The 27,901-nt window shown below is 39.2% G+C and overlaps 1 protein-coding gene across 1 annotated transcript in view; it reads left to right on the forward strand.

Annotated features, from left to right (window-relative positions):
• The window catches only part of LOC135477655 (potassium voltage-gated channel subfamily H member 6-like), a 153,154-nt gene that overhangs the window by 106,267 nt on the left and 18,986 nt on the right, over positions 1-27,901 (forward strand). Inside the window, exons 4-7 of the mRNA XM_064757830.1 lie at positions 583-666; positions 6,264-6,617; positions 7,504-7,712; positions 13,244-13,339. Of these exons, the coding sequence (XP_064613900.1) occupies positions 583-666; positions 6,264-6,617; positions 7,504-7,712; positions 13,244-13,339 (743 nt within the window). The remainder of the gene's footprint in view (positions 1-582; positions 667-6,263; positions 6,618-7,503; positions 7,713-13,243; positions 13,340-27,901) is intronic.

Here is a 27,901-nt window from a genome sequence, read left to right on the forward strand (position 1 = left end):
ACTGGAAAGATCATGTTGCGTCACGCATACCCTACATGCTTCTTTCTTCATGTAAATGGTAGAAAAAACGCCACAAAGGGATTGTGTGATATCATAACTGAAACAGACCCAATCTCGGGTTATGTAAATAACTCACGCCTGATAGGTGACAGTTCATATTAACATGGTGGCACTTTCCATTTTCTCGAGGAGTTCATTTTGTATTATTTTAGGCTGTGGTAACTCAGTTATTTGCACTACCCTAATTCCTCAACCTTTTCGCATATGAAAGAGCCACATGTAGTGCATTTCATACACCTTTTCAGTATGATTTTTCAGACAAAACTACATTGGTTCGATCGACCAATTTTCGAGCTTCACTGAAAGTATAGTTTTATCTGTCTGCACAGAATGATGCCTTCAGAATACGCTTGAATATACAGCTTGCAGACAGGTGAAAAGGTTGGAGAGTTACAGTATTGTAATATATAGGTACATCCAGGCTTTATTGATAGATGTATACATTTGATCTAGTGTTGTCTTTTCTTTTAAATAAATGGTAATGGCCTTGCCCTCTAGTCTACGGTGTTATGCTCCATACAGAACATGCCGAGAAAGAAAGCGAGAGCCCGACAAGCGGGTATAGGTGGAAACTGTCCAACTTCATTCCTAGACGACAAAACTCTGGTGAGACGGGAGGCATGTGACATGCAGTGCTTAATCATTAATCTTGTTCAAAGTCTCACCCACTCACTCACTCAGTCAGTCACTCACAAAATCTTGTTAAGTGCCTGTGATTTCATCTGAACCTAAACTGTATTTCACCTAATGTTTGGCATGTTTCAAACAACACATTTTGCTGGACCTGTTTGATTCTTTCATTCCTTTGGGCCAATTAGTAGTTTTTTGTGAACTTTGATTATTAATTCTTTATCAGAAAAACTGATGCTACTTCAGTGTCAAAACCTGTATGTCTTGAAAGCTGGACGAAGTCATTGCGATTGAGTCTGAATTGAGACCTTCCTTAATTGTTAAAAAATTGCACCATACTCAAACTGTATGTTTGTGAAGAAAATATTGTAACAAAACTTTTCTGTCCATCCTGCTTGATGTGACATCAGGCACGAACATGTGGAGGCAGCCATTGATGTGACATCACACATGAACATGTGGGGGGGCAGCCATTGATGTGATGTCACACATGAACATGTGGGGGCAGCCATTGATGTGATGTGACATCACACATAAACATGTGAGGCAGCCTTTGATGTGACGTCACACATAAACATGTGGGGGGCAGCCTTTGATGTGACGTCACACATGAACATGTGGAGGCAGCCTTTGATGTGACGTCACACATGAACATGTGGGGGCAGCCTTTGATGTGACGTCACACATGAACATGTAGCGGCAGTCATTGATGTGACATCAGGTACGAACATGTGGAGGCAGCCATTGATGTGATGTCACACATGAACATGTAGCGGAGTCATTGTGATGTGACATCACACATGAACATGTGGAGGCAGCCGTTGATATGATGTCATACATGAACATGTGGGGGCAGTCATTGATGTGATGTGACGTCACACATAAACATGTGGGGCAGCCTTTGATGTCACGTCACACATGAACATGTGGGGGCAGCCATTGATGTGACCTCACACATAAATGTGGGGCAGCCTTTGATGTGACCTCACACATGAACACATGATGGCAAGCATTAATGGAATTGCCACCAATGACGATGTACTGCCAAGTCCTCGTGATGTCATTCCAGTGTAATCAAATTCTGCCTGATTCATTGTCACATATTATCCCATTACGCCAGGAAAATTTTACTGAAACTACTAAAGATTTTGTTTCTCATCAGTTATATGGGTTAAATAATGTTATTGATCTTAAGTCCTTTAGAACCATGGTGTTATAGCTCTATTCCAGAGGATTTCTTTCATATCATTTTAATATTTCTACTTACTTCTGCCTTGAATTGGAGTATGACTTTTAAGGTGTTGGTAACAAAAATATCATTGAAATTTTGTGTTTTTTTGAAAGTGCATTTTTACCTGCCATACTTTAGGTGAAATACAGTATTTTTCCTTAGTTTTGGCTATACATATATGTAACATAAACTCATCCAGTGCCGACAACATTACATTTTTGGCTTTAAATATTCTAAAATTGTCTACCTTTGCCTGTTGAATGTGAATAACCTCTACCGCACACAGATTGAAGCTGTTGCTGACCACTACTAAATGTTTCTTTCACTAAACTGTTGTCATCATATGGCTGAAATATTGCCGAAGTGCTGTTGAGCCATAATGTTTTATTTATCATCCACTGAGGACTGACTTAACTCCTAGACAGCCTGCTTGTAGCCATACATATACATGTATGAGAGCTTCTTATCATTTAGCTGCCTAGCCCATTCCACTTAACTATTTGTAGTATATTGTAAATGGCAAACTTATTTAAGCTGCTGAGGGATCAGTTTTGATTTTGCATGCATTACTTCAAGTACAAAGATTTGATTTGACTAGGGGGCCTCCGTGGCTCAGTTGGTTAGTGCGCTAGCGCAGCGTGAGGACCAAGCAGTCTCTCACCAATGTGGTCGCCGTGAGTTCAAGTCCAGCTCATGTTGGCTTCCTCTCCGGCCGTGCGTGGGACGGTCTGGCACAACCTGCGGATGGTCATGGGTTCCCCCCGGGGCTCTGCCCGGTTTCCACCCACCATAATGCTGGCCGCCGTTGTATAAGTGAAATATTCTTGAGTACGGCGTAAAACACCAATCAAATAAATAAATAAATTGATTTGACTAACTTCACAGACACTTTTGTGTAATGGTTCTACATATTTGTTTACACATTAACAGACTTTGTGCAGTACATGTAATACAGATTAAATTTCTTTTACATATTCCTTCTTGTTGATGAATTAAAATCATTGTCTGACCATTCAATATAAATAAGTTTCAATGGTTTCTCCAGGGATCAGTGAGAAACACAATTTTTAAATAAGTTTGACCTGGAAATTATATACACACATTTAAAGAATATGGCCGAACCATTCACACCATTTTTGCATAGTGGACATTTTGTCAACAATACGCCCTGTTTGTTGCCAGCAGTAATTTAGTAATACAGCAGATGGTATTGTAAGACATGATAAACAGTTCTTATCACTAATAATATTGTCATGAGATGATTTTCAGCTGCAGGATTTAAAATTGTGCAGCAACCTGCGGATGGTCGTGGGTTTCCCCCGGGCTGTGCCCGGTTTCCACCCACCATAATGCTGGCCGCTGTTGTATAAGTGAAATATTCTTGAGTACGGCGTAAAACACCAATCTAATAAATAAATAAATAAAATTGTACATATATGCAATGGATGTCATGAGATTACAAGTCAAAACACTATGGTGGCACCCGAGTAGTAAGAACAGGGATACCCCCAGTAAACACATTGATGCCACCAATAGTTGCCAAAGTAAACACACCTATAGTGATGACACCAGTAGTTGCCAGAATTAAGTAAGAATGGAGGTGCCCAAAGTAAACACAGCTATAGTGATGCCAGAAGTAAGAACAGAGGTGCCAAAAGTGAATACAGCTATAGTTATGCCAGAAGTAAGAACAGAGGTGCCAAACGTGAATACAGCTGTAGTGATGCCAGAAGTAAGAACAGAGGTGCCAAAAGTGAATACAGCTATGGTGATGCCAGAAGTAAGAACAGAGGTGCCAAAAGTGAATACAGCTATAGTGATGCCAGAAATAAGAACAGAGGTGCCAAAAGTGAATACAGCTATAGTGATGCCAGAAGTAAGAACAGAGGTGCCAAAAGTGAATACAGCTATGGTGATGCCAGAAGTAAGAACAGAGGTGCCAAAAGTGAATACAGCTATAGTGATGCCAGAAGTAAGAACAGAGGTGCCAAAAGTGAATACAGCTATGGTGATGCCAGAAGTAAGAACAGAGGTGTCAATGCCAGAAGTAAGAACAGAGGTGCCAAAAGTGAATACAGCTATGGTGATGCCAGAAGTAAGAACAGAGGTGCCAAAAGTGAACACAGCTATAGTGATGCCAGAAGTAAGAACAGAGGTGCCAAAAGTGAATACAGCTATGGTGATGCCAGAAGTAAGAACAGAGGTGCCAAAAGTGAATACAGCTATAGTGATGCCAGAAGTAAGAACAGAGGTGCCAAAAGTGAATGCAGCTATAGTGATGCCAGAAGTAAGAACAGAGGTGCCAAAAGTGAATACAGCTATAGTGATGCCAGAAGTAAGAACAGAGGTGCCAAAAGTGAATGCAGCTATAGTGAAGCCTCCAGTACTTGCCAGAAGAAAATATAGTGATGCCACCTCCAGTAAAAACTTGGGTGGAACTACTAATTGCCACACATGAATACAGAGGTGCCACTAGTCATAAAATTTTATCAGTGCATTTCAAGTCATGGGCACAAAGAGCAAAACCGTGTTAAACCACTACAGTTATACTTGCCCCCATTAGTACCAGAAAACATAAGTGAATTTGGCACACCATAGGAATATGTCAGCACTTTACAACCATCAGATTAATATAGTAACACTTCCCAAACACCATTATGCAGATATAAAAAACTGTTTGTGCCTGTACATGTTTAATGTCATGGACACTGATGACAAAAACAATGGCAGCCAGTACATTCATTAAGTATGTCAGAGTAATAATGCAGAAAACTAATGAAAGCCGGATGCTAAGAGCAAATAAAGCTAATATTTGAGATGAAAACATGCTCTGGTCTACCATTTGGATCATTTGATGCCAGTCCCTGTCAGTTCTGTGTGTCTGGGATCTATAACTGCATCACAGAGAATGTTCAGCTAGTGCGCCATTTACGTCAGCATAATCTGTTGGGTATTGTACATACCTATTGCAAATTTTCTTGCATTGCTGTATGATACAAAGGAAAGTGTTTGCTTATACATGTGAGCGGAGAAAGGCTGCAAATGTTTGCTTAATAGCATTTTTCCTGTATGAATTTATAGCTTTTACCTGTATTAATTTATAGCTTTTTTCCTGTATGAATTATTGGCCATTAACTGTGTGTAGATTTAGATCGTGTTTTACTGTTTCTATATATTATCCATTTTTTCTAATTATTGGTCATTTTCTTCAGGGTAAAGTGCAAGGATCTAGAACTTCTTTTACAAAACATTTTTTCGTTCCGAACAGGCATTAATATTTTGGGCTATGTGCAGGTTACTTGAGACAGGAACATAGCAGTGTTTGGTTTTGTTGAATTTTCTCTGAAACTTGATTAGATGTTCTGGAAGACGTGATGCAAATCTTTAGAAATGCACATGATTGTAAAAAGACTAACAGGCAGTTTCTGCAGTGAAACCTGGCAGTGGAATGATACATGTATTTTGTTTCTGTTTTGAGAAATCGTATTTTGGGTATGATGAGATTTTCTTGGGTAATAATCATGAAATTTGTGAATAATAATCTCTGAATTGGGTTAGTGCTCTGGAAAATGTTTTCTTTATTTGCATGAGTTTGACAGTTACTGGATGCTTGTGTATACTGTATGCACTCGTTAATTAGCAGGTGTTTTGAACTAATTGTAAATTACTGGTTTCTTTAACTTTATGTAGAGTTTTTGATTTTCTGTGTTGACAGACAATACACTTCTAAATTTGGATTTTTCCATGTATCTGTACATCCAAAAGCTTTTTTACAAAAACCATAATGTACCAATCTGTAAGGATTTCACTCTGGGGCTCTGTTAGCGTGTACTCATAACCTCATGGTGCTAGATTGAGTGACACAACCTCAAGTTTATTGTATGGTTCTTGTAAAGGCAACTATAAAGATCACTGATGTAGAAACTCCTCATTGAGAAGCAGAGATGGTACATGTGGTTTGTATGTTTAGAGAAGTCAGTTGGATGTTTGAAAACAAATTTTGTCAGTAAAATGCATTTTCAGGAGCAAATGGCCTTAAAAAAAATACGTCTGATGTCAACAGTTGAGTAACTTTTATGAGAAATTGATCAAACTTCACAAAGAACTTTTTAAGTGGCCGTATAAGGTGGAAGAGTCTTTCAGAATCAAGCCAGATGTGCCACATGGAAAAAAACTAAGCTTTAGGTGAAATACTGTACTTGAGCTGTTAAACCTATAAAGAAATTACATGTGGTGTTTCTCTCTAATTCCTGTAGCAGTTGAGTGTAAACGTGCAAACCGTTATCAGTCCATCAAATAAACTGTTAGCCATACAGAGCAAGTCTTTTCCCCCTGTCCACAGACAGACACAAGAGTTTCAAACTGCGGCTGCCGTCAATCAGACGAGACATTCGCTCCAAGGCTCGAGTTCTGGAACGGATACAGGACACGGAGAATCCACCCATCCCCGAGGAATCTGTACCTCTCAACCAACTCATGGCTGCCGATATGCCTGACGCTGTCCCACGTAGCCCTTTTCGGCGGAAAAGCGACAGTGGTCTGGAAAATGAGGTGGAAGAAGACTACATCGGGTCACAGGATCGACTGATGGTGGTGAATCAATGCAACCTACGAAAAGCTTCCTCATTAGAAGGCTTGGACTCCTCGACACATATAGAAAACGAGTACAGAAAGAAATCCAACACGTTTAGCGAATGTAAGTACAAGATAATAATTCATTGAAATATATATACCTGTAGAAAACAGATTTTGGATTCAGTTACTTGGACATTGATGTTCTCGTTGCTGGCTCACAGGAAATCAATGTGGAGAGAAACTTGTCATGCCATTTCTAATTTTAAGTCCCAAAAATTTATTCTGTAAATTGAGAAGAGACTATCTAAAACCAATGAAGAAGAGATGTAAAATGGAAAATCAGATTTTCGCTAATCTGACCAAATTAGAAGGCAAGAAACCCATTGTTAGTATTTTTAACAAATATAAGTTTGCATGTCTGTTTTTATAGATCTACCAAACCTATTATTTACAAAAGGGCCTTTAATAAGCAACATTTACAGACATACATACAAAGGCCTGGAAGTTTGCTCGCAAAACAATTCAAGGGGGATAACTTTTGAGATGAATGTACTCTGTGGTGGGGGTATGTGTATTCAAAGAATTTTTTTAAATTTAAAAATATCAACCTAGAACAGAAGTATTGCCTCTTTTAATTTCAGCTGAAAATAAAGTTGTTTGTGTTTTTGCTATTTTGTGTGAAGGTATAGTTATTAAAGTTTGTAGTAGTGACTAACTGGAATGGATACACAGATTTTCCACGAATTTTCATTGCCGGCAATGTATTCAAAAGTCCATATCCCAATACAGGGGCCTCTGTGACCAGAATGGCGCAATGACCCAGGAGCCTCTCACCAATGCAGTCGTTGTGAGTTCGTGCCCAGATCTTGCAACAACCTTTGGATTGTCGTGGGTTTCCCCCCGGGCTCTGCCCAGTTTCCTCCCACTATAAAACACCGATCAAATAAGTAAATAAATCCAACCATGCAGACTCATGCAGTCACAATTCTTGTACTTTCTGTTTGTAGCTATGGGTAACCATGTGAAACCAAACTTGATTAACATGGCCCAGAGTGACTCAGACCTGGCACGGCACAAAGCTCGGCAGTTTGCAGACAGTTTGAACAACATCAGCAATGATGTCCTGAAAAAGGGAGAGAAAGAGGGCATGTTTGCATCCACCAAGGGCCTATTTCTGCCCAACATGAAACACAATGTATCAGAAAAAGTCGCTCAGGTAAGCTGATTCTCCTTTTCTCTTTTGCATTCACAAAGTGCAATTTGTTTTATGGACGTCTCAAAATCAATGAGTTCAATTAAAATAGGACAAATATGTTTCATAAACAACTCTAAAATGATGCGATTGGTTGAATGCTGACCGTTTAAACAAATATCGTGTCCTAGCTTCATTTCACCCGTCATACTCGACAGTTACACTGTGAACTCGACATAATTCACAGATGTGTTTAAGGATCACTCCAGTGGTGCACTAGTAGCCTGCCAGTGGTGTGCCTGTATTGTGTACTGGTGAAGTGTAAACTCTTTACAGACGATCGTGATTGGCTGGCTGTAATATGCTCTAACAGTGCAATCCTAAGCGAATAAAGACCTGTGACATGACATAAGTTTGAAAAAAATTCATGAGGAATGCTGTAGAAACTTGCCACTGGGAAGGGTTGTGCTGCCAATATTGTTGTGATGTATGGTGTCTGGCTGATTCATTAACTGCTGAAGTCTCTTGTATGAACGGAAGTCTGGCTATCTGGCTTCTGGCTATATGCTCCCCTGTGTGACACATATCCACTGTTCATGGTTTAGTCTTCTGACTGTAATCAAGATACGTGTAGATGAAGGTTTAAAGCTGATAATCATGTGCTACATTGGATTCTCATTTTCACCCCGAGGTAGGAAAAAATTGTCAGTTATTGGAGGGTGGTATAAGGGATGAGGGATGCGATAAGGTGAGGTGGGATGAGGGATGGGATACGGTGAGGTGGGATGAGGGATGGGATAAGGTGGGGTGGGATGAGGGATGGGATAAGGTGGTATGGGATGAGGGATGGGATAAGGTGAGGTGGGATGAGAGATGGGATAAGGTGGGGTGGTATGAGGATGGGATAAGGTGGGGTGGGATGAGGGATGGGATAAGGTGGGGTGGGATGAGGGATGGGATAAGGCGGAGTGGGATGAGGGATGGGGTAAGGTGAGGTGGGACGAGGGATGGGATAAGGTGAGGTCGGATGAGGGATGGGATAAGGTGGAGTGGGATGAGGGATGGGATAAGGTGAGGTGGGATGAGGGATGGGATAAGGTGAGGTGGTATGAGGATGGGATAAGGTGGGGTGGGATGAGGGATGGGATAAGGTGAGGTGGGATGAGGGATGGGATAAGGTGAGGTGGGATGAGGGATGGGATAAGGTGGAGTGGGATGAGGGATGGGATAAGGTGAGGTGGGATGAGGGATGGGATAAGGTAGGATGGGATGAGGGATGGGATAAGGTGGAGTGGGATGAGGGATGGGATAAGGTGAGGTGGGATGAGGGATGGGATAAGGTGAGGTGGGATGAGGGATGGGATGAGGTGATTTGGGATGGGATAAGTTGCATAATAATATATATCTTTATTCATCGAAGGTAGCTCAATCAATTTACAATGAAACTGCTCTTAGCAAGGCTTTCACAGAGACAACAAATGTATAGGAAACCTGTACTTTCATAAAATAAGTTCAGTCATAAAATACATCAATATAAAGTGTGGTTGGGTGGGGTTGGATGGGGCTAGGGTGGGCTTGGTGGGGCTTGGTGGATAAGGCAGAAGGAGAATCAAATGGCCCACGCGAATGATCAGGGCCCTTATCAGGGGATGGGGAGAGGGATATATAGAACACCCAGGTTGAATTATTAGACGATTTAATCTACAATGGATGAACATGCAGCTATTGTTTCTAATACTTCCTTGAAGGTCCATTGTAGTTGGACATTTTCCAGCTGAACAGCTCGTCTGATTTATTATTTAAATTATACACGTATGTTACAAGTGAACCACAAAAGTACATGTGAGATGGGATAACAGGAGTTTCAGTTTCATTTTTGTCTATTTATCTGAGTGCAAGGTGGGTTTTTGTTATATCTCTGTTCGTATGTATAAAACATCCTGCCAAACAATTTGGCAGAGAATTGACAACTTGAGACATGTCATAATGTACCTGTGTCTGTTTAAATGGAATAGTGGAAATTAGCCTTTTGCTTTGAAATTTAACATTTTCTGATGCTTTTTAGTGGTATTAATTTCCCAACATTTTTCTTGTTCTTGTCTAGAGTTATCCCCCTTTGTTGCCAATATTTAACATTTAATAGCAGGTGCTGAGGAGAATAAATCTGTGTAGTGCTACAATAATGTCTGTCAGATGTTGATTCATGATGTAAAGCTTATGTATTTTCTCGAGTGCCCTCATTTTAGAGAAGTATATTGTTGTGTCTCTTCAGATGTTTTAAAGAATAGTCATGTAGCAGGATGAAAGGTTGAAAAAGTTGGCTGATTTGTTATTTTGTCAGCAAAAAACTTGTGAGGGGGAAAAAACAAAAACAATCTGGAGGTTTAGGGTGGCAAAGGTTGCCCTGTCGAATTTCACAACAATTAAATTTAATCTTTTTTTTCGAGAATTTTCCACTGATAAGATCTCAGTCAGCTTTATGGGTGGAAGAAACTGCAATGCAAAACCATCGGTATTTGGGAAGTTAGTGACAAACTTGCCCACGTGTGATGTACCCAATTTGCATGCTGTATTGGTGGTGACATTGGTCGTAAACCAAGATGAACTAAAGACTAGAAATGGTCATTAAGAACCTCCCGCTGACTGTTTATAGCATCCATGGCTCCAGGAATTGCTGAGAGTGAAGAATCCAGATACATGTATATCTGAACTATGACTCACTTCCTGTTGCTGCTGTTAAACTTTGTGACTCCGTAAATTCTCTTGGACAGTTATTACATAACTACGACTACGGATTGTCGTAGAACAATGCAATCAAAATTTACAGACAGATTGTCGTCAAATCTTATTGGTTTTACAAGTCTTTCCATCACTTTTCTTCGCTTGCTTTTTCAGGGCAAAAGTAGTTCCTAAGGCATCCCTTGAAAGTGTGAGATGTTTATAAAGTTCATGGCTCCATTTCATAAATCGCTACTGTCCATGATTAGATAGTCTGAAACTTGCCTCAATCACTACAGAACACTTTGTAGGTCGTAAGTTTTAGAAGATTCCAATTTTTGGGGGGTTATTTGAGTGTTGCCAGTCATGGATAATGTAGCTATTCAGCTATGAATCACTCTTAATAAACACAGTGTGTCACCATGGCGTATTTAGGTCGGACTGGACAGAGTGACAAAATGAAGGACACATTTATAATCTGTGGGCAGGAGATCATGAACTCGTAGAACATTTGTCACATGGGAGAAATGTAGACGTGTATTTTTTGTGGCATAAACGATAAAGTAATTATCCTGCTGGAAGAAATAAAGGTTCACTTGTAAGAAAAGTAGGTAATGTAGTGATGTGTTTCACTTGAGTATGTATTGTTTATAAAAGATAAACTACATGTAGTAACAACTAAATTTTAAGTTTTCAAACCTTATTCAAGATGTCATAAATTATATTTTAATTATTAAAGTGAGCAATTTTCAGATTTTTTATCTGCCTGCCACCATTTAATGTTAAAAGCAACTTAATGTTGATTTCATTTTGCGGAGTTTGTGCAATGAATTCAAAAACATGAAGCCTGGTCCATGTATAGGTGACCCTAGAGTTGTCCTGTAAGGGTAGGTAATGTTGAGTATAGGTAACCCCCGAGTTGTCTTCTAAGGGTAGGTAATGTTGAGTATAGGTGACCCCAGAGTTGTCCTCTAAGGGTAGGTAATGTTGAGTATAGGTGAACCTAGAATTGTCCTGTAAGGGTAGGTAATGTTGAGTATAGGTGACCCTAGAATTGTCATCTAAGGGTAGGTAATGTTGAGTATAGGTGAACCTAGAATTGTTCTCTAAGGGTAGGTAATGTTGAGTATAGGTGAACCTAGAGTTGTCCTCTAAGGGTAGGTAATGTTGAGTATAGGTAAGCCAAGAGTTGTTCTCTAAGGGTAGGTAATGTTGAGTATAGGTGACCCTAGAGTTGTCCTCTAAGGGTAGGTAATGTTGAGTATAGGTGACCGTAGAATTGTCATCTAAGGGTAGGTAATGTTGAGTATAGGTGACCCTAGAGTTGTCCTCTAAGGTTAGGTAATGTTGAGTATAGGTGAGCCAAGAGTTGTCCTCTAAGGGAGGTAATGTTGAGTATAGGTGACCCCAGAGTTGTCTTCAAAGGGTAGGTAATGTTGAGTATAGGTGACCCTAGAGTTGTCCTCTAAGGGTAGGTAATGTTGAGTATAGGTAAGCCAAGAGTTGTTCTCTAAGGGTAGGTAGTGTTGAGTATAGGTGACCCTAGAGTTGTCCTCTAAGGTTAGGTAATGTTGAGTATAGGTGAGCCAAGATTCGTCCTCTAAGGGTAGGTAATGTTGAGTATAGGTGACCCCAGAGTTGTCTTCAAAGGGTAGGTAATGTTGAGTATAGGTGAGCCAAGAGTTGTCCTCTAAGGGTAGGCAATGTTGAGTATAGGTAAGCCAAGAGTTGTTCTCTAAGGGTAGGTAATGTTGAGTATAGGTGACCCTAGAGTTGTCCTCTAAGGGTAGGTAATGTTGAGTATAGGTGACCCTAGAGTTGTCCTCTAAGGGTAGGTAATGTTGAGTATAGGTAAGCCAAGAGTTGTTCTCTAAGGGTAGGTAATGTTGAGTACAGGTGACCCTAGAGTTAGGGTAGGTAATGTTGAGTATAGGTAAGCCAAGAGTTGTTCTCTAAGGGTAGGTAATGTTGAGTATAGGTGACCCTAGAGTTGTCCTCTAAGGGTAGGTAATGTTGAGTATAGGTGACCCTAGAGTTGTCCTCTAAGGGTAGGTAATGTTGAGTATAGGTATGCCAAGAGTTGTTCTCTAAGGGTAGGTAATGTTGAGTACAGGTGACCCTAGAGTTGTTCTCTAAGGGTAGGTAATGTTGAGTATAGGTAAGCCAAGAGTTGTTCTCTAAGGGTAGGTAATGTTGAGTACAGGTGACCCTAGAGTTAGGGTAGGTAATGTTGAGTATAGGTGAACCTAGAATTGTCCTGTAAGGGTAGGTAATGTTGAGTATAGGTGACCCTAGAATTGTCATCTAAGGGTAGGTAATGTTGAGTATAGGTGACCCTAGAGTTGTCCTCTAAGGGTTGGTAATGTTGAGTATAGGTGACCCAAGAGTTAGGGTAGGTAATGTTGAAAACATACTTCCATACCTTAAACTGGTTGCTATAATGTCATCATAAAGTAAATTGTATCAAAGTTAGTTTAATGAGTGTTAGTATTAAAACAAAAGCCATAAATAAGACTGAATATTTAGTAATTATTTAAAATGTAATGAATAATAAGTATTAAAGACAGGGAAGTAAAAATCCAAAAATAAAATCCAAAGTGAAAAAAAACAAAAAAAAAACAAAAATTGAAGTACATTGTATTTCAAAGCAGGATTTTTCAGGGATGAACTAACCTTCATTTTTTAAAATCTTGATAAACATTGAATTAAGTAATCACATTTTAAGTCTTTCTGTGTCATGTCCTGGCATCAAGCTATATTCAAGCTATATCTACTTGTATGGTAATTTGTAATGAAGATGATTAAATGTTCTTAACCAATCAACTTTTGTGTAACAGATTGTCATTCGCTCTGATAAATCGATTTTGGGCGAAGATAAATTTGGACACAGCAATGCAGGGTTACATAGCGGGTTTACCTCTGGCGTAGAAACGGTAAGACAAAATTTAAATCCTCACACTGCAGTTCTTTGTGCCATTTTATACTCTCTAACCTCTCAACTGCAAATCTGACCCCTGTGACCTTTCATACTCTCTAACCTATGTAGTTTTGTCTGTTTTCAGACTTAAAGTCTGCTCTTGTAATGTCATTTTCAGTACATTTTGTTTTATGTTTATTTATCATGTTATATAAATATAAACTTTTTTTTTAAATTTGAAAAAATAAAAAATTTTGAAAAAATAAAGATTCACATATACTGTACATTTCTTTTGTAATAAAAACTGTTGTTTCTGCTTTGAGTCACCTGGTTTGAATATTGATTAAAAATCATTAAACTGATTTTTAAATGATGAAATTGCAAATGAATAAAAATACTAATAATCTAAATAATTTTATGCGTGGTTTTTATCTATAGTCTTTCTTATTGTTGAGTTGCATGTGTGTAGTTTTCTCGAACTGACAAAATCTCTGAAATATCTGAAGGCTTACTAGGAATTTTTCAACTTTAGGTAGATGCTTAGTTAGATGTATACCTATAGAAAGTTTTTATGCATACTTCCTTTCCTATTTGCTTTTGAATGGAAATTTTTGAGCATCTCATGGTCTTGTGGTTATAGAGATGCTTGCCTTTCGATCGCCAGGACACGTGAGGTGCAAGTTAAAGCAGGGTCTTGTTCAGTGAATTGGAAGATTGCCTCGCTTTCATTGCCTTACATGTAGGGCCTTGATCCTTATAAGTGGTGGACTGTACTCTTATGTGGACATTTGCCTAGTCTGCAATATTCATTGAAGACCATTTGTCATTCTTCAATATGGTGTGCGTATCTGTAAGTTAGTTTCTCAGTAACTTGCCCAAGGTAACTGGTTTATGCCGGGCACTCCAGTTTCTCCCTATAGTAAAACTGATTGCCATTGAATGAGTGACAAATTCTGGCGTATATAGCATTAAGCAAGTATCAGATAAATAAATAAATTAATCTGATCAGCTTCACAGAGTAGAGTATTGTGGTGACTCCAACAAAAGATACAAGGCGATGCATGATTCAAAATTTCAGTTTTACTTAAAACCATTTTCAAAAATAGAATTTAGGTTTATAGTAATGGAAATTTTTTTCCCATGCAGAGGCAGGTTTAATGTGCACTGCAACAAAAATATTTAGTATTACATTTCAGACCCAGGAGCCTCTCACCAATGTGGTAGTTGTGAGTTCAAGTCCAGCTCATGCTGGCTTCCTCTCCGGCTGTACGTGGGAGGGTTTTCCAGCAACCTGCAGATGGCCATGGGTTTCCCCACCATAATGCTGGCCGCCATCATATAAGTGAAATATTCTTGAGTATGGCGTAAAGCACCAATCAAATAAATAAATCAATCAATCAATCAGATTAGTACTACATCTGTAGCGGTATTGACATGTTTAATGTGGAAATTTAACACTTTGTAATAATGTAACAGGACTAAAAGAATCTGTGGCGCCATTTTGCTACTGCGTGCACGGTTAATGGCAAACACTTCTAGGCTGCATGCCAACATGTCAATCATGAGTTTGGTGCTGAGTGCTAGCTTTAACCTAATTTGAGTGAAAACACAAAAACGTCATTTTTTATTTGATTAAATTCTGAATAAAGATTAGGCTTCAGTGAATATTCAGCAAATCTGGGCAAACCGTTTTATTCATTTATAGTTTGAACATGGAATTGACTAGAGACTGCATAAGGGCCGAGGTGATTAGCATGCTAGCATAGTGCAATGACTCAGGAGCCTCTCCACAGTGCAGTCGCAGTGTCCAGTTTTCTCCCCGTATAGCTGGCCGTATATTACGTGAAATATTTTTGAGAAAGGTGCATAAAACACCAGTCAAATAAATTAACAAAATACTGCTCCATTTCAGTATAAAGAAAATACCGATGTCTTTATCTGTACATTTCCAACACTCATCTTACTACAGCAGTTTTCATTTTATTGTAGTTTAACCAGTTAATGTTGTACTCACCAGTTTTCCACTCATAAGACAGCAGTTGATTTTCTGGTTTGAGGACCCTGAAGTTTCTGGTGCAAATCACCCATCTCTGCCAATTAGTCACTGATGAACGTCTGACGTATAGATATGCACATAATTAATATTTGTAGATGACGATTGATCATTGATGAATGTTAGACTGTGCAAACAACCACATATGCATCATTGACCGCTTATTGTCACCAGTGACATTCCCTGTCCAAAGCCGGGTTTGAACTCGCACCTTGTGTGTCTATGCAATAGAAAGGCAAGCATCTTTCACCACCCGACCGTGTTCTACTAACGAATGATTCTGTAATACATAGCAATGCTACAACATAAATCAGTTTGAGTTCCTTGTAATTTTTGGTAAAACTCCAGAGCACACCATTTCTGCAATCTGCCATCTAGCTTTACAGAAGCTTTCTGTTGTGAAAAGAGCGCAAATGGTCCAAAAACTTGAGGGAAGAAAAATGAGAAGGCGAAGTGTAGTACATACACACTGTCAAATAAAATGGTTCTGTTGTAAGCTGAAAAGCAGAAATTCTAAGCTTTAACAGCGAAGCTTTTGTCAGACATCCAAAGCTTCCAGTAGGTCTGCTCGTGAGAATGTTTGTGAGTGTGTGGTAATATGGATTCATCAGCATTCATGCCTAAGGTCATTTGAGACCTGTAAACACAGGTTTTTTTATCCAGGTTCAGGCCCATGCAGAAGTACATGTTATAGGGTGTACTTGTAAACGATGTATTCCTGTCTATTGTCATTTATTTTCCTTTAATACGGGAATAGTTTGGAAGTATTTTCTGCCTACATACAACATACTTACAAGTTCTTGTATACCATTGCCTACATGGAGTTTGTCATTTTGGAAAGACAAGCAGGTGAATGGATAAAGGTCCTTGCATTCCATCGTTAGGGAACTCACACAAGGTGTATATGGTTGTACAAGACAGTCAGGGTTCATACCCATTCTTGGACAGGAAATTCGTGGATTCCCCACTTTCACAGTTAACAATTAGTGTTGTCATTCGTACAGCCTATTATTGCTTGCTGAAGGTCACTGACCTTCCTCTAATGCTATTCAGTACATGTAACTTGCCATTAATTAAGGGTTGGCAGTTGACCTCACACACTCTGATTTCTCACCTTAACCCATAAAACTGACTGCCGCATTGAATGGATTTTTGAGTGTGACATTAATCACAAAATTAATAACAGAATTGTTTTTCCTTTTTGGTTAAAAAGGTGTTTCTTATATGTTTTCAAAATATTACATGGACAAAAGGAATGCAAGTTTCACTCAAAGCAATGTGCAATGCTGAATGAACATTATGCATGCAGGTTTGTGGTTTCATGTGAATATACGTGTGAATGTGCATTCATATAAGGCACATTGTTATTTGAATATGAAAAGTCTTATTGTCATTTAGCAAAAGTTTCAAGTTTAAATGGGAATGATATTGACAAGCATTTGAATGCTAGTTACTCGGTAAATAAAAAAATCTGAAAAGAAAATGAAGTGAAGTTTAAATTGCGCAGTCTTTCCATTAGTTTCCAATAGTTTTACCTTCTTTTATTCTGATCATGTGATAGATTAATTCATACAAAGTGTATGTTTGAAAAGTTTTGCCTTCCTGAACTTTTTAATATACATGTATTATCTTCATACAGGTTGTTTGTGGTGTAGATTGTTTTTTTTTTTAAATTAAGTTTGGTCTGAAGCAGTACTTTGTGAGAGAATCAGTTGCAGTAAAGCTTTAAATTTGTACCCTAATTGTGTTAAGATTTTCCTATATTTAACCGTGAGTATATTTAGGTGTTTCTGCACATCTTTTTGCTGCCACTATAATAATGTGAGATGATAATGCACTTCTCTGTGTTCCAATGAAAATGTATGGCCATTTTACTAGCTGCTTCCAGGTGTTCAAAGTATCATAAGCCTATAGGCAAACCGTGTTGCTGTTAATCAACAACAACAACAACAGTTCATTCAAAATACTATATAAGTTTTAAAGAAAAAAGAATGTGAGACAGGTTTGACTATGTTATGGAGGAACTTTGATGTCTTTTAATTTATCTCGTTATGGGGTTATACTTCATGTATTAATTGTACTCTGAATCTCTAAAGATACATTTTTGATCAGTCAGGTTTATGTAACATTTTCCGGGTATCTTGGCATATATTGCAATAAAGCAGTTTGAAATGCTGCTGGTGAATGTTTCAGTGTTCCCATACATCAGTTTGAAATGCTGCAGGTGAATGTTTCAGTGTTCCCATACACCAGTTTGAAATGCTGCAGGCGAATGTATCAATGTTCCCATACAGCAGTTTGAAATGCTGCAGGTGAATGTATCAATGTTCCCATACAGCAGTTTGGAATGCTGCAGGTGAATGTATCAATGTTCCCATACAGCAGTTTGAAATGCTGCAGGTGAATGTATCAGTGTTCCCATACAGCAGTTTGAAATGCTGCAGGTGAATGTATCAATATTCCCATACAGCAGTTTGAAATCCTGCAGGTGAATGTATCAATATTCCCATACAGCAGTTTGAAATGCTGCAGGTGAATGTATCGCTGTTCCCATACAGCAGTTTGAAATGCTGCAGGTGAATGTATCAATGTTCCCATACAGCAGTTTGAAATGCTGCAGGTGAATGTATCAATGTTCCCATACAGCAGTTTGAAATGCTGCAGGTGAATGTATCAATGTTCCCATACAGCAGTTTGAAATGCTGCAGGTGAATGTATCAATGTTCCCATACAGCAGTTTGAAATGCTGCAGGTGAATGTATCAGTATTCCCATACAGCAGTTTGAACTGCTGCAGGTGAATGTATCAATGTTCCCATACAGCAATTTGAAATGCTGTAGGTGATTGTATCAGTGTTCACATACAGCAGTTTGAAATGATTTATTTATTTATTTATTTATTTGATTAGTGTTTTATGCTGTACTCAAGAATATTTCACTTATACGACAGTGGCCAGCATTATGGTGGGTGGAAACCGGGCAGAGCCCGGGGAAACCCACGACCATCCGCAGGTTGCTAACTGACTTTCCCACGTACGGCCGGAAAGGAAGCCATCATGAGCTGTACTTGAACTCACAGTGACCGCATTGGTGAGAGGCTCCTGGGTCATTACACTGTGCTAGCTTGCTAACCAACTGAGCCACAGAGGCCCCCTTCCATAAATGGCCTCAAATTTTACCCCCAAAAAGTGCATTTTTAGAGGCATATAAATGTCACAAATATGATTTTTGATGTTGAAACTTGCATTTTTCCAGTAGGATGTCATTCCATGTTCCAAGCAAACCTCAAAACGCCTTTCGAAAGTCAATAGATTTCTCAGAATCTGGAAAAATGAGCGAGTTAGTATTGGACGAAATTTTTGGATGTGCATAAGTAACTTTTCCGTGAAAGATGGTTTTCAAATTTCATAAATATTGTGCATATTTTTTTGAAGTCACCTGCAACGGTTATTCATAAGTTTTTGGAATTTGGGGTGGGGGGGGGGGGGGATTATTGAAGCAAAACCATGATGGCCACAGTGTTCTTATGGTGCAGCATTTCTACCCTCAATACAATTTATGAATTATGTGCAACATTACCTGCTTAAAACATTACGCCAAAGAAATTAGTTCCACCATGTTTTGGGCTTAAAAGGGTGTACCTTAGTAACAGGCATATATGTACATATGCAAGAGTAGGTCAAGGAATCCATTTAACATGTTGCTAACCGCCTTTGTTTTGACGCCATGTTTTCATCAGTTTTCACTCAGTAATTTACTCGGTTTACCAGTGTGCCAGGCACCAAACTCAACAAGGTATGGCTGGAGAGCCTGTCTGACAAGTCTTCCCATAACATTTACAGCTGTGGTGTTCAAGCTGCCTGTAGTGGCAGATAGACAGATTAGCTTAAGGTTTAGGGTGTTGGGATCAGATTAGAGCAAAACTGCTGTAGATTTCTAGCTAAGACATGCCATGGGATGGGGGAAAGCTTGGTGTAAGCCACAGGCTGCAGGAGGAAGTTTACAGCCCAGTGTGAAGCAAGCTCAGCTAGCCTAACCATGATCATTACTGGTGTACACTACAGCAGTGCACTACCAATGTGGAGAGGAGCTAGTGGAGTAGCAGTATTATAGTGCATTTTTAGTTATCAGTGGCAGACAGTGATCTGACAGCTTTAGGGTCCCAAAGGATGGGTAGTATCAGAGCTGTGATTAAAAAGGTCAAAAAGTCGGTAAAACTCAACACCGACAGCTAGCGCTATACAAGACACAAAGAAGTGGATTGGATTAGTCCTTTTTGCTGCCCCAGGGGCCTGCTATCGGTTATGATTTCAGTGGTAACGGAAGGCCTTGGGTCTTCTTGGTGTAGTCTCCAGCTTCAGAGGGTTGGTACAGTAGCCATACTGTACATTCATGTTAGCTTCAAAAGTGTGGAATGTTGGTCTCGGCTGAAGAGAGCTCTGGTATAATTTGTGTGAGTACATGGATAGTGTGTGGTTATAGAAATGCACTCTTAGATTGAGGAACCATAGATTGAGAGGGACATCATTGCCAAAACAACAGCTGTGATGAACTTGCTGTAAATTCGGACTGATGTGAATTATTCTCGACATGCCAGTCCTGCAAAGTGTGGAAGAAAACGTGAAGGTAATGTTACACCTTGACGGTGATCGAATCAACTGCTGATGGAATCATAAAACGTGTGAAGGTAATGTTACACCTTGACGGTGATCGAATCAACTGCTGATGGAATCATAAAACGTGTGAATGTAATGTTACACCTTGACGGTGATCGAATCAACTGCTGATGGAATCCTAAAACGTGTGAAGGTAATGTTACACCTTGACGGTGATCGAATCAACTGCTGATGGAATCCTAAAACGTGTGAAGGTAATGTTACACCTTGACGGTGATTGAATCAACTGCTGATGGAATCATAAAACGTGTGAAGGTAATGTTACACCTTGACGGTGATCGAATCAACTGCTAATGGAATCATAAAATGTGTGAAGGTAATGTTACACCTTGACGGTGATCGAATCAACTGCTGATGGTATCATAAAACGTGTGAAGGTAATGTTACACCTTGACGGTGATCGAATCAACTGCTAATGGAATCATAAAATGTGTGAAGGTAATGTTACACCTTGACGGTGATCGAATCAACTGCTGATGGAATCATAAAATTCAGCCCACTTGACAGCATTCTATATTCTCTCCATAAATTGTTTGATGCTCAAGGGTTGGCATTACATTGCCCTTCACAGTGTGATAAATAAGTCCTGTGGTATTAGATGAACATTGTACTGCTTTCCATCATCACGGGCAAAAACTGCCCTATTAGGGTACATTTGAAATTTGTACAATGGAGTGAACATTTTCTAGGTGTTGTGAATCAAAAGGCATGGATGGATTTTCCAGTTCAAGACTCATCGTAACAACATTTCCTTCGAGGAGATCTCCTATTGTGGATTATGTTATAGTCTTCAAACTAGACGTATATGTCTTATGAATTAACACTTTGGATTGATGTCTTGTGTGCTCTCACATTGGGATACTTGATGCCTTGTGTGCTCTCACATTGGGATACTTGATGTCTTGTGTGCTCTCAGATTGGGATACTTGATGCCTTCATCAACTACAGTTTTTACATTCTTTGACGGAAAAGTTTTCTTCAAAAGCGCTGTTGTCTGAGACTTTATGCATTTTTATGGAAATTTTTCTGATCACTGTGTTATCTTGCAGTAGCTGAAAATTAAAAGTCTGGAGGCTGCTTCAAAGGGATTGGATGACATTTCTGCAGCGATTATTTGATGTGTATCTACATGCCCCGTATAACTTTGGAGTTCGAACTAATTATTGTGTGTTCTCATCAGGGAAACCATATATGGGCATATTTTACACAGTTATATGCATTGCATCCGAAACCTCTTTCATTATGATTTTTTGTGAACTTCTTTTAAAACTTTCCTGCCAACTTTCTCAGATTGACAGCTATTAGGGCATTAGTTGATATTACACCATAATACGATTGGCCCTTTAGCAATGTGAACTGTACAGATGTTGCTGTTGAGAGGCTATAATGAAGCATGATTTGCAGGCAGGATAATTGCCACTAAGTTCAGAAAAGTGGCGTATTAACAAATCTCCACATTTAAATACACCTGGATTTTACCTGGATTTTTGTGTCCTAATGCAGAAAGGACTTCATTGTGGGAAAGCCAAGAGGACACTGCGGCATGATGCGCTTCACACGGCGCGTTACCAGCGCCGCAGATCCGCTGTCACCCAGGTAACACAGCTCATTGGTCAGCTACAAATGCAGTTCTTTGTAACAGTTTGTTAAGCTTGCTGCCTTTGAACCTGGTTAACAGTGGCTGCGACTGAAGGAAAGCATGCATTCAAAAACAGCACATAGCGACTAAACCTTCATGCATTTACAGAAGTGCCCTCACAAAGCATTGCTGTAAATTTGAGTCATTGCTTCATGTGATTTTCAAATATTTGGGGATAAATTACAGTGTATGTGTCATATGGTAATTATTTGCTCGTTCAAGTTTTTCAGGTTATGGCATAATCTCCATGCATTGGCCATAATCATTTTCAGTAAGGCTTTGTTATGGCTGCTGTTTTAAGTTTATCCTGATGTTGATGTTACAAAAAATAGTTTCTTATGCTACTCAATACTAAAACTAATGAGACGAGATATATTTTCTCAAGTTCTCTGACATGGGCCACCACTGAAACTACTGTTATAGAGGATAGTTCTCATGCCACTGCCATGGGCCACTTCTGAAAGTACTGACATGGAAGATACATGTAGTTCTCATGCTACTGGCTTGGGCCACTACTGAAAGTACAGTCATGGAAAATAGTTTTCATGCTACTGGCATGGGCCACTATGTACTGAAACTACTGTCATAAAAGATAGTCTCATGCTATCATGGCTACTGGCATGGGTCACTATATATACTGAAACTACAGCCACAGAAGATAGTTCTCATTCTGCTGGCTTGGGCCACTTCTGAAACTACTGACATAGAAGATACATGTAGTTCTCATGCTACTGGCTTAGGCCACTACTGAAAGTACAGTCATGGAAAATAGTTTTCATACTACTGGCATGGGCCACTACTGAAACTACTGACATAGAAGATAGTTCTCATGCCACTGGCTTGGCAATGTACTGAAACTAATGTCATAGAAGATAGTCTCATGCTACCATGGCTACTGGCATGGGTCACTATATACTGAAACTACAGCCACAGAAAATAGTTCTCATGCTACTGCCATGGGCCATTATTTTCTGAAACTACTGTCATAGAAGATAGTCTCATGCTACCATGGCTGCTGGCATGGGTCACTATATACTGAAACTACAGCCACAGAAAATAGTTCTCATGCTACTGGCATGGGCCACTATATACTGAAACTACTGTCATAGAAGATAGTCTCATGCTACCATGGCTACTGGCATGGGTCACTATATACTGAAGCTACAGTCATAGAAGCTAGCCCTACGTGGGCAAGGGGATTAGCACACCAACGCAATGCAAAGACCTGGCAGCCTCTCACCAAGGCGGTCAATGTGAGTTCAAGTCCAGCTCATGATGGCTTCCTCTCCAAGCGTACGTGGGAAGGTCTGTCAGCATCCTGCAGGTGGTTGTGGGTTTCTTGTGCTACTGGTTCTCTTCACTACTGAAGTTTGCAATACATTACTTTGTTAGTGCCACATTGTTTGGCTTGGGTAACATTATTTCATTCACTGCACATTATTTTGTTTGTGCACTTGTGGCACATTGTTTCATTCGCAGCACATTATTTTGTTAGCACCACATTTTATCATTTGCAGCCATGCTGTGTTCGTGCCGTGCTTTTTGACCAGGATTTACCCACAATTAACTGATTTTATTAATTGATGAAACTGGAGATGTAGGGTTTGTGCACCGTCCACAATTTTTGCCAGGGAAAATGTGACATAAAATCATTAATAGGTGAAGAAATCTTTCTGGATCCTTGGGTAGGTATGTCCTTACTTGTCCAGTGATGTGAACTCAACACCCCCCCCCCCCCCCAAAAAATCTATCCCATACACTGTAGAGGGGTATGATTTTAGCAGTGACTAGGGATATAAAAAGCAAAAAAACGCCTTATTAAGTATAACCAGGAACCTTGTTAGGCATCAGTATACATACAATGTATAAAATGTTAAATGCGAATAAAATATCCATCGCCCAAATGTCACGGGTATTAAATGTAGAGGACTTCTGAATAGAAAGCTTCAATTTGACGTAAATAACGGGCCTGTCCCCCTTGAACATGTTTGACTTCCTGTTTGTGTAGAAAATGACAAACATGGCTGTAAGTAAATAAGCTAAACAGACAGTGTCACACACAAACATATTCGTGACGAGAATAGTCGTCACAACAGAAAATCCAACTAAGTTCTTTAAAATAAATGAATGAATGAATAATTATAGCTTTTGACAAAATCAGCAGTATAAGAAGCCTATCATGGTGAGAGCAGTTTATATAACAAAAACTTAAGCTTTTGAAATAAATGAATGAATGGATGGGTGGATGATTGAATGAACAAAAGAGTCAGCGATTATGGCTTTATGCCTGGTTGACAAAGTCACAGGCATTGCGTGACGAGAATTAAAACAACTGAAATAAACTGACAAGTGCTAGAGGTTCAGTTTGTTAGAATCTGAGATGGATGAATTGTCCACTGAAAAGCTACATTACCTATTACCACTGATAACTTACATACAAACATCGCAGTAATAATGGCCGTGCCATCCTGGACACATAGTCAAACAGTACAACCAGCAACCAATATGATGTAAGCATTAGTGCATTCCCATATTGCAAGCCTGGAAATATAAATGTTTATGTTGATTCCAGACATAATGGCAAATCTTCCAGCTGTTCGCATTATTGAAAATGGAACAATGTTTATTTACGTGGCAGTTTTGTTCTGAAGCAAATAGTCCTTTGTCCCGTCAAAATACTAGCTCTTTGGTACAGGACATTGTCCTTGGTGCAAGGACATTGGCCTTGGTGCAGGACGTTGACCTTGGTACAGGACATTGGCCTTGGTGCAAGGACATTGGCCTTGGTGCAGGACATTGGCCTTGGTATAGGACATTGGCCTTGGTGCAGGACATAGTCCTTGGTACAAGACATTGGCCTTGGTGCAGGACGTTGGCCTTGGTACAAGACATTGGCTTTGGTGCAGGACATAGTCCTTGGTACAGGACATAGTCCTGCATGGCATATGGCATATGTTGTGTTGATGGTGTTTAATCATGGAGCATTGGTAACCTACTGTCACACTGCAACAGAGGTAACTCGAACATGAGGAGAAATCTACAGTCTGCACATTTAATCACTTTGCTCTTGGCAGTATGTAGGGAAGGTCTCCCAGATGGTTGTGGGTTTCCTCAGCCTGGTTTCCTCCCTCCATAATGCTCACTGCTGTCGTATAAGTGAAATATTCTTGATCAAAAATCAAACACCAATCAAAAATAATTAAATACAGTCAACTTTTTATTCAGGCCCAGTTCGACTTGCAGGCTGCATAACCATAGGGCTTGGGATGGGTGTTGGGATTGGCTGGGGGCTGTTTTAGGTTGGCGTTGATTGGCTGGTGGAGAATTTCAGTGTTTTTCAAAAATAGCCAGTTTTCACAGGCAGTGCTCTGGATCATTGTCTAGTTTGAAACTTATATACTTATATGTACATTCTAATTTCATGGGAGATAACTCTAATCCCCGTGCATGCAGACTTCCAGAGTGTAGAGCAGAGTGTACAGTGCACCTCGGTACTACATAATGATTTTCTTGTGGCATTATACCACAGCCAGGAAGAGAAGTATAGGGAAATGGAGATTCGATATCACTTGGAGCTACTGCTATTCTATTCACATGCAGTCTGCAATCATGAAATCCCTGGGAAATTTAGTGAGGGTTTGGAAATGATTAGATTTCATCGAGCTTCGTGCTGGGTGATCGAGTCAGACTGCTAGCCGTTGATGTTTGATCAATGACGCTAATTGGGGAGATATATGCTGGGCCTTTCTCTTTGATTAATTAATGCAGCATGTGACCTCTTGTTCGGTGTTATCTCGTCTAGACAAAATAAATTGATAGCTTCCAGAAAGTTTGGATGTGTTTTATCACCAGAACCGCACTTATGTTTTAATAATTAGGTAACTTTTCCAGTTCTGTGGAGACGTTGGGTGGGGTGGAGTAGGGGGTGGGGTGGAGTAGGGGGTGGATTGAGGGGCGCTAACTCTATTCACCATTGTTCCCTTGTTAGACATGTGTACTATGTGAGCAGTTTGCCCTCAAATCATGATTATAATTAAGACAGAAATGAACGATACAGTGAATGCACACAGCTGAATTAATTACATGTAGTCAAGATGGACTGTAGACAAAATGTGTTCCATTAGGAAAGTCCATCCTGAAAAGTAATAATGACGTGATGCAAAATAATAGTGAAACAAAAATTATTTATTAGAAAAAAAAATATTAAATTTTATAAGTGGATGCCTTTACACCATATAAAGCAGCTCTAATGTTGTGTTCTGTTGTGGTGAGGAAATGTTCATATATCAAAAATTCACATTTATTTTTTTTGATACCCATCCAAGAATGTATTCTATATGGTGAAGAACTGCTAGAAATATTATAAGAAAGGACAGCTCAAGTATTTTGTCTGATGGTTCTATTGTTAACGATAAGGAAGGAAAATATTGTTTGCTTTTTGTTGAAAAAGAGACGTAGATATTTAGACCAATGTGTCAATTAAGGCTTTATTTAGTGTGCGGGTTTTGGTATAAATGAATGCAGGTGGTGCAGTATTGTAAATTTATTATTTATACATCGGTGAACTCCCAGTATTTCCTTCACTGATAAAAATAATATCTTCACTAGTTAGATATCACTTTTGTTATTACATTTTGCTATTACACTGCTGGAGACCCTGACCCTTCGTGGACCACATCACAAGGCCGTGCTCTTCTGTGCAATATATAGTTCGCCAAAAAAAGAGGGAGAAATTCCTCATGTGCTTAATTTACTTAAATACCTATATTGCATTAACATTAAAGACCTTTGTAGAATGTGTAATTACTTACAGACAGCGTTTAAAACTGTAAAACGGGTTTGTGAGCGCGGACTTTAACGAAATTGCAGCGCATATGAATAGAATCAGAAATACGACAAAGATGGCGCATTGCTTATTTTTTTTTACGGATGCAACCGATAAACTGATACAAATTTAAATATATATGAAGAGGAAATGTCAGAATATAAATAATAAGTAGACTACTGCACAGTGAAGGTTGAATACCATAAATATTGGTCTTGTGAAAGGTAGAAATGATAACCCACTTGACGTCTGTTCGCGTCTCCTGGGTTATCATTCCCACCTCTCTTGCACTCAAACAATATTTATGGTATTCAACCTTCAGTGAGCAAAAGCCTCTATGTACCTTATAGATACATAGATCTGCTTGTGCAAATTTCATGCTTCTTTTAGCAAACATTATTCTGGCTACCAGACATTAAGTCTATCAAGGTGTTTTCTGTCCTTTATGAACATTAGAATCAACATTTATAGGAAAGAGCACAATTGAACATTTTCAGACAACGTCAGTGTTATGTTGACATTTTTATTGTCTACCAAAGTGAAATGTGCCAAAAATATCAGAAGTATATTACATAAAGCAAAGACGGGCTGTGTTGCTTGGCAACTAGCTTATTTTGTTGATGAATGTGGCTTCTTACGACTTTCTCTTACACAATTTGGGTCTGTTCCAGATCGTCACGAAATTGGTACTTTCCTTGGACTCAGATCTCCAGTTTTCCTCATTGTAGGACCATTGAGTTAACCATCTTATTTGAGATAAGAAATACATTTGTATATAGAGAGCAGGTTGAGAAGAAAAATACAGAGTGAGAGAGAAAAAATGCCTACCCTAATTTTTCATCCTTTTCAACTGCCTCTGCGATTAATATTTTGAAATGTTGGTAACTATGGGATGTAGAGAAATGATGTGCACAGTTTTATCCAGCTTGCATCTTTAGTGTCACGAACAAATCATTCTACCGCTGTTTTCGTAATAACTGTGTTCCATAAATTCCACTGGAAAAAAAAAACACCTTAGAGGCTGAAAAGTTTGAGGATTTACAGTAGTATATGGAAAGCAGAGTGTCTTCCACATGAGCGTCCATGCAAAATAAATTACAAACAATTAATGTAATCCCTCAACCTGATGATAAAGAATCATGTTTGTTTTGGACACTTATGGTCTGAAAACATTTAGACAAAGGTATGATTCCAGAATTTAAACCCTCTCCAGTTTTCGGCTCCCCCTGGGAACCTGTCCCCAGAGGGTATGACAGAGAGCAGAGAAGGGAAGATAAGTACAGTAGATCAAATGCTCACAAAGTGACTTGCATAGGTGAGATGTTGCTTTGTATGTTTGATGCCATTCTGCTTGAGCCAGTTATCATTGCCCATTGGGTTTGTGGC

The sequence above is a fragment of the Liolophura sinensis genome, chromosome 11, assembly GCF_032854445.1.
Source record: "Liolophura sinensis isolate JHLJ2023 chromosome 11, CUHK_Ljap_v2, whole genome shotgun sequence".
NCBI classification, from domain to species: Eukaryota; Metazoa; Mollusca; class Polyplacophora; order Chitonida; family Chitonidae; genus Liolophura; species Liolophura sinensis.